The 13,359-nt window shown below is 38.6% G+C and overlaps 1 protein-coding gene across 6 annotated transcripts in view; it reads left to right on the top strand.

Annotated features, from left to right (window-relative positions):
• Positions 1-2: 2 nt before the first annotated feature.
• The window catches only part of HSPB11 (heat shock protein family B (small) member 11), a 42,226-nt gene continuing 28,869 nt past the window's right edge, over positions 3-13,359 (top strand). Inside the window, exons 1-4 of one of the 6 annotated variants that reach the window (XM_023258722.2) lie at positions 73-92; positions 2,216-2,351; positions 8,176-8,245; positions 9,806-9,918. In XM_023258722.2, coding sequence (XP_023114490.2) covers positions 9,821-9,918 — 98 coding nt within the window. In that variant the 5' untranslated portion in view covers positions 73-92; positions 2,216-2,351; positions 8,176-8,245; positions 9,806-9,820. Of the gene's footprint in view, positions 93-124; positions 259-445; positions 526-2,215; positions 2,352-8,175; positions 8,246-9,805; positions 9,919-13,359 lie in introns of those variants that run through there. The other 5 variants (XM_019837042.3, XM_023258719.2, XM_023258718.2 and 2 more) reach the window with 5 other exon arrangements.

Raw genomic sequence — 13,359 nt, 5'->3', positions numbered from 1 at the left:
GCCGGGCTGGAGGCGGGGCCGGGCCCCGGCTGGAGACCTGAGGGCGGAGGGCTCGGATCCGGGAAAGGTGGAGATTGCGCATGCGTGTTCGCGTAAGGGCGGGTCCCCTGGGTCCTACAAAGCCCCTGGGATTAATATGAGATGGGGGAGGGTAGGCGGCGCGGGCTCGGCCGCTGCTTTGAGGAAAGGCCCTAGGGTGGGGCTGCGTAGCTTAGCCGCGAAGTTAAGGCGAACTCGGAGGCGGGGCCTGCAGGAGAGGTGGGGCAAAGAACCCGGAGTCGAGATGGGAGCGCGCCCGAGAGCGCGGCTGAGAACCGGGACGGATTTCGCGGGGCGGGGCCTGTGGGTGGGATGGAGCGAAGAGCTCGAGTAGAGAAGTGCGCGCTCCCGGGAACTCTTTGGAGGCTTGGAGTAGGGGGCGGGGTTAGGGGCCGGGGCGCGCTGCGGCGCGGCGGGGCGGGGCGGGACGGAAAGGAGGTTCCGGAGCCTGGACTGTCCGCCCGCCTGGAGCTAACGGGAGCGCAGGCGAGCGGGGCGGCGGGGCGGTGGGGATGGTTGGGCCGGCACCTGGGTGGGTGGGATCCTGGCTGGACGGAGGCGGACAGAGCGGGGAGCTGGTGGAGAGGCGAGCGAGAGTGCGGAGGATTGCGAGGAGACGCGCGGCGAGGAGGTGGAAGGCGGGAGGGCGCTGAGAGGCGGCCCGAGTGGGGACATGGATGAGGGAAGTCTGACGCAGACACCAGTGGCATTCCACGAACTTTTTTGAGACCTGAAATGATGTTTTCACTCTCAAAAGGGAAAAACAATTGCAAATCGAAATTAATAAGTCTACCAAAATAACCTCTCAACTGGTACATAAGCCATATATTATGAATCACGATGTGGGTTCATTTAATACATTTTATACAATTTGGAGTGGGGCGATCAAGTCTGAGTGTTTAGGACCCTCGGAGGTCCTGAAATGGCCTTGAACCGAGAAGGGTTTGGGTTGGAAGCGAGGAGGTAGTGTCGGCTGGTTTGCCTTTCTAGGGATACCAAGCCGAAGGCGTTGGCCCCTGGGAGTACCAAGTCAGGGATGCTGCGAAATTGACTCCTCTAGGTTTTCAGAAAGGTACCAGAAATGTCATGTGAACTGGAGATTAAAGGGTGGCTAAGTCGCCCTGGGTTTAAAGTACAGAATAAGACATCAGGGAAGTCCAGGGTCAGGGACCTTAAAAGGTGCAGAGGATGGTGTACCTCAGAGTGCATCCCCTTTAGTAAACTGAGGCCCTAAGGGAATATCTGATTTAGAGTAAGGTATCCCAGGGTGGGGTTTAGACTACATCGCAAACCTGCATCTTGTAATTGTGGAAGCAACATATCTATGGAGTTGTCTGGTGGGTTTCTTTGGGGCTAGTTTGCCTCTTTCTTATTAACCACAACAAAGGAACCTTAAAGAGAACTCTAGTTCTGCCATTAAATAATTACATCCAACACAGGAAATAGGAAGGATATTGACGGACATAAGGAGATATGAAATGAGTTTTGTGTTAAAGTACATGTTGGCTTCCCTCAGACAACTTAGATGATAATGTGAGGCAAGAAAACTGAACGTTTAGCGTATATCCTTTCCGTATTCATATACTACACATCAATGCTAGATACTTTTCCCTAAAGCGTAACTTTTTTAAAGCATATTCTCTGCTTAAGTCTCCAACCCCCACATTTCCACCCCCAAATATATTACCATAAGGTTTTTCCACTTCTTTACTATTCACATTTTGGGCTAGATAATTATTTGTTGTGGGGGACTGTTCTGTGCACGGTGGGATATTTAGAAGCATCACAAAATGTCCACTAGGTGCCCATAGTAGCGCGCGCACACGCACACACATGCACACACACCAAGTTATGACAGCAAAACTCTTTAAAAATTGTTGGGGCACCTGGGTGGCTCAGTCGGTTAAGGCAACTTGACTTTTGATTTCAGCTCAGGTCATGATCTCACGTCATGACATCAAGCCCCACAGGGCTCTGCACTGGGTGTGAAGCCTACCTAAGATTCTCTGACCCTCCCCTGCTCTGGCATGAGTGTGTTCTCTCTAAAAAAAAAAAAAGGAAAAAAATTGTCATATGTTCCTGGGGGACAAAATTACCCCCAGTCCTATTGAGACCCATAGGATAGAGCCCATTGACTTTAACCTGGCTTTTAAGATCCTTCATTATCTGTTCTCAGTCTGTCTTTCCCAGAACGTGATCCAGTCTAAAAGAACCACCAATGCAGGAATCCTTTCTTTAGTTTCCTCCATAAATTATCTACTTGTCTGGGACACTTTCAAGGATGGAAAAGACTTAAAACCTTTACTTTGCCAGTAAGTTCTTTTATCTGTGATGTCTTTCTTCCTGTTTAAAATTTGTATTTGTTGAGTCCAGTTCTCCCTCTTGGAGTTGTAAAAGAAAAATTCTAATCCTTTTTTCGTTTTTGAACACTTGTGGTATTAATCGCATTTTTCTCTTTTGAAACATTTCAGCTCCTAATTCTTTCAACTTTCTCCATGTGATAATTCATAGATCATCATGAACTTTTTGTTTTCCTCTGACAAGATGAAGTCTGACAATGTCCTACTTAAAATATACTACCCAGAACTGAACACGATTCTGGATGTAGATCACATTATTACACATAACATAGTGTAATATTTGTTGCCTGTTTGTCCATCTTCCTTGACTCTGAGCTTGAAGGCAAGAACCAAGTCTTAGTCACCATCTTTGTCTTAGGTTGTAGTCATCTTTGCATTACTAGCAAGCACAATGCCTGGTCCTTAGTTAGTATTCACAAATTTTGATGGATATAGTTCCGCCTTACCTCTACTACTATCTCCTAAGATAGTATTCCTCTACCTTTGGGGGGTGGATATGTACACTCTTGCCCTATACTGTGACTTTGTAGTGAACCAAACCTATACATTTTACATATCTAGATCAGTGGTCAGCAAACTTCTGTAAAGGGCTAGATAATAATTATTTTCACTTTTATGAGCCTTTTGATCTCTATGACAGTCACTGTAACACAAAAGTAGCCACGGACAGTGTATACATGGCAGTGTACATGACAGTGTACGCTATGACCATGTTCAAATAAAACTATTCATGGATACTGAAGTATGGGTTTCATATAATTTTCATGTATCACAAGATATTATTTTAATTTTAAAAAGTAACTTAAAATAAAAAACATTCTCAGCTGATAGGCCATACAAAAGCAGATGGCAGGCTAGATTTGGCTCAGAGGCAGTAGTTTGCCAACCCCAATCTAGACCCAATCCTTGTGTGATTGATTTTTTAAGTCTGAGTGTGGGCGTTTATTGTTATCCTTATTAAATATATTATTCATCATACCCCATCTTTCTGCCTTGCTCAGATCTTTTTGTGTGCTAATTCTGTCATCCAGCATATTACCTGACATTCCAGCTTTGTGTCATCTGCAAAATTGATAAGCATACTTTTTCCATCTTTCATTAATAAAAATGTTGAATGGCATAAAGACAGAGGTCTTTCATAGTTCATTCTGTTCCATTAATCATCATTCTTTGAGCATAGCCACTCAAAGAGTTATAAATATCTACCTAAAGTACTGCCTGTCACCCAGCCGACATTTCTCCATCTGGTCCATGTGTATCTTGAGAGGCTTTGTCTGAAGTTTTGTTGAAATGTTCAGAACATGTCCCTAATTGGTAGTGACTCTATCAAAAAAACAAGAAATGTTTGTTATAATCTTTGTGAACTAATGTTATTGCTCCTTCCTATTGTACTACTCTCTTATTTATGTTTTCAAGGTTATCGTTTTAATACTGAAATTTGTTAATTTTAGAATTTTGTTGAAAATTAACACCCAAATTCATTGATCTGTATTTCTAGGAATTTATCATCTTTCTTCAAACTAAGTACTAACAGCATCTAACACTAGTTCTCTGATATCGATAGTATTAAATGCAAGAACAAAGCCAAAAAAAGAGGCACAAGTAGAAAATGTCAGAACATATCCCTTTTTTCTTGACCAATCTCACCATGGCTTTCAACTCTATAATACTAGATTTTTAAATTACAATAAAAATGAACTTTATGCCAGTAAATATAAAAACAAGAAATAGATAGTATTTTTCAAAATTGAAATTTCAGAATTGATTCAAGGCAGTGTGGAAAACCTGAAGCGAACAATTGAATTTGAAATAGTAAAAACAAAAAGCGTGCCTAGAGAGATTTTAGCAGGCTTACAGGATCAAATAAGCTCTGTCTTATATAGATTGCTGACATATTTCACTTAGCATAACACTCTCCAGTTGCATCCACGTTGCTACAAAAGGCCATATTTCACTCTTGGTCACTGCCATGTAGTATTCCATTGTGTATATAAACCACAATTTCTTTATCCATTCATCAGTTGATGGACATTTAGGCTCTTTCCATAATTTGGCTATTGTTGAAAGTGCTGCTATAAACATTGAGGTACAAGTGTCCCTATGCATCAGCATTCCTGTATCCCTTGGGTCAATTCCTAGCAGTGCTATTGCTGGGTCATAGGGTAGGTCTATTTTTAATTTTTTGAGGAACCTCCACACTGTTTTCCAGAGCAGCTGCACCAGTTTGCATTCCCACCAACAGTGCAAGAGGGTTCCCGTTTCTCCACATCCTCGCCAGCATCTGTAGTCTGATTTGTTCATTTTAGCCACTCTGACTGGTGTGAGGTGATATCTCAGTGTGGTTTTGATTTGTTTTTCCCTGATGAGGAGTGATGTTGAGCATCTTTCCATGTGCCTGTTGGCCATCTGGATGTCTTCTTTAGAGAAGTGTCTATTCATGTTTTCTGCCCATTTCTTCACTGGATTATTTGTTTTTCGGGTGTGGAGTTTGGGGAGTTCTTTATAGATTTTGGATACTAGCCCGGTAAAGAAAAATTTTAAATAGTCTTTTAAGTTAGTAATATATGTACTATTTCCAATGCTCTTCCTTCCCACTCATCCAGGATTCAACCTGAAATCCTTTCCCTTTGGCCCACAGCACTTCCTTTAATATTTTTTGTAGTGTGGGTCTATTGGTAACAAATTCTTTCAGCTCTTGTTTGCCTAAAAATGCCTTTATTTTGCCTTCACTTTTGAAGGATGTTTTTGGTGGATATAGAATTCTATATTTTGTCTGTTAGCACTTTAAAGATGTCATTTCATTGTCATTTGGTCTCTATTGTTTCTGATGAGAAGTCAGTTTTTATTCTTGTTCTCCCAAATGTAATGTTGTTGTTGTTGTTTTTTGCTTTAGCTGCTATTAATTTTTTATCTTTTCTTTAATTTTCAGCAATAAAGATGCCTCTATGTGGGGTTTTCTTTGTTGTGTTTATCCAACTTAGGATTCAAGAGCTTCTTGGATCTTCGGTTTATGCCTTTCATAGATTTTGGAAAATTTTCAGCCCCATCTCCTCAGATTTTTCTTCTATAGTATTGTTTTTCCTCTCCTTCTGGGACTCCAATTGCATGTATTTCAGAATAGTTTGATAATGTCTCACAAGTATCTGATGCTCTGTTGTATTTCATTTTTTCTCTGTATTTCATTTTGGATCATTTCTGTTGACCTATCTTTAAGTTCACTGACCCATTATTATGTTGGATCCAATCTGTTGCTAAGCCTATCTAATGAATTCTTTATTTGAGATACTATGCTTTTCAGTTCTGGAATTTTCATTTTGTTTTTCTTTAGTTTCCATTTCTCTGCTAAAATTCCCTTGTCCATCTTTTCACTAAATTATCTAACAGGTTTATAATAGCTATCTTAGGTAATTCCAGCACTTGGGTCATCTATAGATCTGCTGAAGTGATTTTGTATATTGGATGTTGTGCTTAAAAGAACAATAGATCCTGAAGTAGATAATGCTTTTTCCCAGAGAGACAATTTTCTTTGCCCAGCAGCCAGGATAAGGGGCAGATCACTTTAGTCCACCTCAGGATTGGACTGAGTTGTACTTTTATTTAAATAGTTTCAGTTTATGGGGCGCCTGGGTGGCTCAGTCGGTTGAGCGTCCGACTTCGGCCCAGGTCATGATCTCACGTCCGTGAGTTCAAGCCCCGCGTCGGGCTCTGTGCTGACAGCTCAGAGCCTGGAGCCTGTTTCAGATTCTATGTCTCCCTCTCTCTCTGACCCTCCCGCATTCATGCTCTGTCTCTGTCTCAAAAATAAATAAATGTTAAAAAAAAAAAATTAAAAAAAAAAAATAGTTTCAGTTTACAGGGGTGCCTTGGCAGCTCAGTTGGTTAAACGTCTGACTCTCGGTTTCAGCTCAGGTCATGATCTCGCAATTTCATGAGTTCAGGCCCCACATCGGGCTCTGTGCTGACAGTGTGGAGCCTGCTTGGGATTCTCTCTCTCTGTCTCTCTCTCTCTCCCTCCCTCCCTCCCTCCCTCTCTCTGCTCCCTTGCTTACACTGCCTCTGTCTCTCTCAAAATAAAGAGATAAACTTAAAAAAATAAAAATAAATAGTTCAGTTTACCTCTAATTTCAGATATTCAGTTTGCCTCTAAATTCAGATCAGTCCCCTCCATCAGGGCTTTGGGATCTAAGTACCCAAGGTCACAGAAATGTTTCTTTGCTTTTCAGTTCATACCCAACTTCCTGTGAAGCTCCACTTGGGGGACGATTTCTTTGATTTTATTAGAGGTTGAGCTGGGTTGGGGCTGGATTGCATCTTTACTTAGTTGCACTTCAAGTCTATGACACAGTGATATGGGTAAGTGTCAAAAACAATGATGAAAGAAGCCGGATACAAATAAGTACAAACTATGAGTCTATGTATATGAATCTCAGTCAAAATTAATATAAGAAATAAGGACCATACTTAACCTTGGAAAGGTGGGAAGGGTAGTGATTGGGAGGGGGCATGCAGAGGGCTTCTGAAGTGCTGATAGTATTCTACTTCTTTACCTGGGTGTTGGTTACCTGGGTGTGTTAACTTTGTGAAAATTTATTGCTCTACATACTTCTGATTTGTGTTCTCTTCTGTTTATATGTTATAGTTAAGCAATAAAAAGTGGGGGGGGGAAAACTCTTACACACACACACACACACACACACACACACACACACACAAAGTTAAAAAGAAAAATCAAGCTGCAGAGTAGAAGATATTTGCAACAAATATAACAAAGGATTTGTATCCAGAATATTTTATTTTAAAAATCCCCATAAATCAAAGAGCAAAGGACGACAAAAGTTTTAAAAAGCAACACAATAGAAAAATGAACAAAGGATAAGGAAGAGCAAATAACGGAAGGAGGTCTGAATGGCTCATGATCATATGAAACAGTATTCAACCTCACTAATAATTATACAAATATGAATTATAACCTTATTGAAATATCATTTCACACTGATGAGATTGGGTAAAGCCAAAATATCTAACAATACCAAATTGGTGAGAATATGAGGAAGCAGAAACTCTCATACATTGTTGATGGTAGTGTAAATTGTTAAAATTTAGACATCTAGTTGATCAATTATTGACTTGAAGATATGCTGATTCTAAGTTTCTGCCATTTTACTTCTGTAAAGAGACTTTTATCATAAAGACTTTCTCCCACATGTGCTAAGGATACATACACAAAGATACTCATTTCAAATTTGTTTATAATAATAGCAAAAAATTGGAAACTTACCCAAATATTCATCATTAGAGAAATAGAGAAAGACCTGACAGCAGTTGAAGTGAATAAAGTAGATTTATATATATATATATATCAACAGGATTAAAAACTTGAATGAAAAAAGCGGATAGCATAAGGATATATATATAGGGAGAGAGAGTGAGAGAGACAGAGAGAGAGAAAGCATTTAAGTTTTAAAAGAACAGTACATGTCACTTATGGATACATATATGGTAAAAGTATAAAAACATAGTAAGTAGGCGTATTTATCAACTTGAGAATAGCTGTTACCTTTGGGCAAGGAAAGAAATGGGCAAAAATGTTAATATTTATTAAATCTGGACAGCGGGTACATAGTTATTTAACATATGTGATATTCTCTGTAATTTGTTGATTGTTTATTTGAAACAGTTTCACTTTTTAAAAAAATCAGACTGAGGCCGGAGTATGAAGGGTATTGGAAGCTTTTCTCCTTTTTCCAAACACTCTTTGTCTTTTAATTCTTTATAGATTCAGCTTCATAGTCACTTTGCATCTACATATTGGTTTGTGCCCTGTCACGACCAGATCAAGGAGAAAGGTGAGTGAGATCTGATAGAATCTTTTCTCATCTTCTGTCTTATCTACCAGGATCCATAGTAGAGCTCAATGATATCTTTTCAGGATACTTTTATTAAACTTAAAATATTACCATACAATAGAAATGTCTTGAAACCCATGACCCAAATGACTGATGTAGAATTTAAAAATAAGCAAAAGCTTGTCTTCTCTCTTATTTTATATTCTGCATCAAAAAAATAATGATGGTAAGATACCTTTTAAGTTGTGAATAATGTAGTTTGCTATTTTCAGTTGATAAATGTATGGGTAAACAGTCACAAAAACATCCACTTTTATGTTCCAGATTTTTTTTTAAAAATGTTTTTAACATTTTTATTTATTATTGAGAGACAGAGTATGAACATGGGGGGGTCCGAAAGAGGGGGAGACACAGAATCTGAAGCAGGCTCCAGGCTCTGAGCTGTCAGCACAGAGCCTGATGTGAGGCTGGAACTCACAAACCGCACACTCATGTCCTGAGCCGAAGTTGGATGCTTAACTGACTGAGACACCCAGGTGCCCCATGTTCCAGATTTTTTTTAATTTCAGAAATATGGGGCACCAGCTGGGTGGCTCAGCTGGTTAAATGTCTTGGTTTCAGCTCAGGTCATGATCTCATGGTTCATGGGTTTGAGCCTCATGTCAGGCTCCGCACTGACAGTGCGGAGCCTGCTTGGGATTCTCTCTCTGTCTCTGTCTCTCTCTCTCTGCCCCTCCCCCACTCACTCTCTGCCTCTATCTCAAAATAAATAAATAAACTTAAAAAATTAAAAAAATAAATTTCAGAAATATAACAATATAAATAATTTTCTAAATTTACTCAGTAATTCAGTGAAAAAGAATGAAATCTTGGCATTTGCAACAACACGGATAGAACTGGAGGGTATTATGCTGAGTAAAATAAGTCAGTTGAAGAAAGACAGGTATCACATGATTTCACTCATGTGGAATTTGAGAAACTTGACAGATGATCATAAGGGAAGGGTAGGAAAAATAAGATAAAACCCGAGAGGGAGGCAAACCAGAAGAAACCCTTAATACAGAGAAGAAACTGAGGGTAGATGGGGATGGGGAAAATGGGTGATGGGCATTAAGGAGGGCACTTGTTGGGACGAGATTGGGTGTTACATATAAGTATGAATCACTGGATTCTACTCCTGAAGCCAAGACCACACTGTATGTTAACTAATTTGAGAATAAAATATTTAAAAATTTACCCATTAATTCATGCCACTTTAGCTTGTTAATTGGTTCTATATCATCATTGAGGACTTTTAATTTTAGAATCAGAGAAATGATGTCAGAATAGTCAGTCTTGTTTTGTGGAGTTAGAGTAGTAGAAATAATCATTTTCTTACAGATTACTGCTGGGAGAGGTTAGAAGTTTACTTATGTAAATAAACGTTAGAGTCCCTTTCACTTGTTGAATAGCTTGGTTGTTAAGCTGTGTGCTAGGCAACAGGCTTTCTCTGTCTTCCTTTTCTCAGATCAAGTTCAGAGAATCAAGAATTTACTATTTTTATTATTGTTTCATTTGCAGATTAAAGACTTTAAGATGAAAAAAACTGACCTGTGTTTGAGCTCTGAGGGGGCGGAAGTGATTTTAGCTACATCAAGTGATGAAAAACACCCTCCTGAAAATATGATTGATGGGTAAGAGTTAACTATTTTTTCTTCCTTAAAGTCTTGATAGTAGGTCAGTGAACCCCTTGAGTACTGGGACTATGCTTTGCAACAACCAGAACTTTTAAACATAGTTTAATAAATGTTTGGTGAGGTATATTACTTGACAATGTTCACCTTTGGTACCATTCCTGAAACCAATTCAGTTGTGTATATTTAGGTTTCTGATCCTTTCTTTATAATTCTTAAACAGACCTTTTATACAAATAGTTTTTTATGAAGCTGTTTAACAAGGCAAAACTTCAAACGAACAACTACCTCATTTTATGAAAGAGTACATTTTAATATCTGGTTATGATTTTATTCCAGGTTTTTTTTTAGTTTATAGGAATGAAAACATTGTAACTTCTCATCTACTGCCTATGTCCTTAGTGGTCTAAGCAACATCTTTGCTAAACTGAGTGCTTAACTTCCTGCTATCCACATGCATTGTTTGGTTCTCAGCTTCTTGTTATCATTCCAATTTCCTCTCTTCACTGTGTTAGAGCTTATTCTAGGTAGAGATAAATATCATTCTCAGGCTTTTGAATTCCAAGAAAAAGTAGTTAGTGGGAAATGTCCTTTTTTAATAGTTGTGACCATTTTATTACTTTCTTGAATTCTCTTTCTTGATATCTGTACAATGGCCAGAGTTTGACTCATAGAATCATATAATTTTAGAGCTGGAAAGACTTAGGAATTTATCTTAGGTAAACGTTTTATTTTAGACTTGTGGTAAGAGAAGTCTAAAGAGTTCAAGTACTAGTTTTAATTATTGAAGGCAGAGCCAGTTATAACACAGATCTTGTGGTTTTTTTGTGTGTGTTTTGTGAACCCCATGTATCTAGATAAAATTCTAGCAACTCAACCTCTTCCTTTAAGCCTAGTTGTTATCTCCTGTCTGACATCTGTCCCTTTGCTCTCATGTAAGATTAATTTACCTTTGTGTTGGTCTGTAAAAGAATTTGCTATATACCTCTATTACCTTATTCCTTTATTATATGATTATTTATTTTTAATGTTTGTGTCCTCTCTTAACTATGAATTCCTACAAGTTAGAGACTATGACTTACTCAGATACTGTGACTTACTTAAAATAATTGTTGAGTAGCTTGAATTTGACCATCAAATATCAAACTCAAATTATATTGGAAAGTAGCTGAGGACACACACACACACACACACACACACACACACGCATGTATTACTTTATATTTGCATAGGGCTTTATAGTTTCATAGATGTTATGTCATTTGACCCTCACCATAAGCTTGGGAAATAAGAGGCAAGATATTTTACAAATGTATTTTCAATCCATTGTAAAGATGAGGAAAAGGATAATCAGAGGTAAAGATGACTTATTCAGAATTACACAGATAACCAAGGGGTGGAATCAAGATTAACACTCATGTCTTTTAACTCCTAGTTTGGGGTTCTTTGTACCATACTATCATAAGTCAAACTTTAGGTTTGAATCTGAAACTCAATATCTGTTTTTTGCCTGTGCCTCTTAATCCTTCGTCTTTTACTTCCTAAAATTCAGGTAATAGTTATTTGTCCCACTCTGCCTTGGAGTAGAGAAATTAATGTGGGGACTGCTGTGAGGATACACAGACATAAAAAGATTCACCTTAAGTTGTTTTCAGAAATAGAGATCTTTCCAAAGATCAGTCCATATTAATGAATGATTAAGGACATCATACTTAGACAAAACCCTTAGTACAGAAAACTATATGGAATAAAAGTAGTTACTGGACCTGACAACTAAGCAGAACACATCAGAGACTTTTAATGCATATGCATTTCCAATAAATACAATTAGACTTTATACAGTAGATATTAAAAATTATTCTCTGCTCATGGGTTGGTTTGTCTAAATGGAAGTAACCATAGAATTATTTGGGGAAAACAATGCCATAAATTTGCCCCCATTAGGTAGTTCTCCCAACTCTCAATTTCCTCAGGAATCAGAGTTAAAGAAAGTGATTATATTTCTACTTGCCTTTGACTCTATTTTTGCTCTCTGATATTTAATATATCAATGAAAAAGGAGAAAGGAAGTTCTGCACTAGAAAAAAACGAGTGAAGAGAAAAGGGAGACGGAGAATTAGTCCTTTCAGCATAATATAGAAGAATACTAGATTTACAATTAAAATCCTGGTGGGGGTGCCTGGGTGGCTCAGTCAGTTAAGCATCCAACTCTTGATCTTAGCTCAGGTCATGATCTCACAGGTCATGAGATAGAGCCCCTCTGTGCTGACAGCACAGAGCTTGGGATTCTTTATCTCTGTCTCTCTGCCCCTCCCCAACTTGCGTGCATGCACACTCTCTCTCTCTCTCTCAAAAACACACACACACACACACACACACAAAACAACTTTAAAATTCCTGGTGGAGTGAACTATATGTGTTAACTTGGACTAAAAGTATATCTTTGAGCCTCACTTCTCTGATCTGCAAAATGGAGATAACACTACCTACACTGACTGCCTCAGAATTGTGAAAAAAATCACTTGAGATAATAGATGTTAAACAGTTGTTAGTTATAAAGCCTTATTTAAAAGAAAACTACCATTTTTATGACTTCGTTATACCTAACTATGAGAATTCAGTCATATGCCATTTAAAAATCTATTTATTTATTTATTTAAAAATTTCAGTATGATTAACATATTAATCATATACTATATTAATTTCAGGTGTAAAATAGAGTGATTTAACAATTCTGTACATTACTCACTGCCCTTAATCCCCTTCACCTATTTTAACCCATCCCCTAATCCACTTCCCCTCTGGCAACTAACTACCGGTTTGTTCTCTGTATATTAGTCTGGGTTTTTTTTGTTTGTTTCTTTTATTTGTTTGTTTGTTTTTAAAATTTTTTTTTTCAACATTTATTTATTTTTTGGGACAGAGAGAGACAGAGCATGAACGGGGGAGGGGCAGAGAGAGAGGGAGACACAGAATCGGAAACAGGCTCCAGGCTCTGAGCCATCAGCCCAGAGCCCGACGCGGGGCTCGAACTCACGGACCGCGAGATCGTGACCTGGCTGAAGTCGGACGCTTAACCGACTGCGCCACCCAGGCGCCCCAGTTTGTTTTTTAATTCACATATTAGTAAAATCATATGGTATTTGTCTTTCTCTGACTTATTTCACTCAGCATTATACTCTCTAGCACCACCCATGTGTTGCAGATGACAAGATTTCATTATTTTTTATGGCTGAGTAATATTGCATTGTATATATGTACCATATCTTTTTTATCCATCTATGGATGGATACTTGAGTTGCTTCCATATCCTGGCTATTAATAAATAATGCTGCAATAAACAGAGTGGTGCTTTTGTCTTCTTGAATTAGTGTTTTCATTTTCTCTGGGTAAATACCCAGTAGTGGAATTACTGGATCTTATGGTGATTCTATCTTTAGT

Source organism: Felis catus, chromosome C1 (assembly GCF_018350175.1).
Source record: "Felis catus isolate Fca126 chromosome C1, F.catus_Fca126_mat1.0, whole genome shotgun sequence".
Lineage (NCBI taxonomy): Eukaryota > Metazoa > Chordata > Mammalia > Carnivora > Felidae > Felis > Felis catus.
This window is presented reverse-complemented; position numbering and strand designations above follow the sequence as displayed.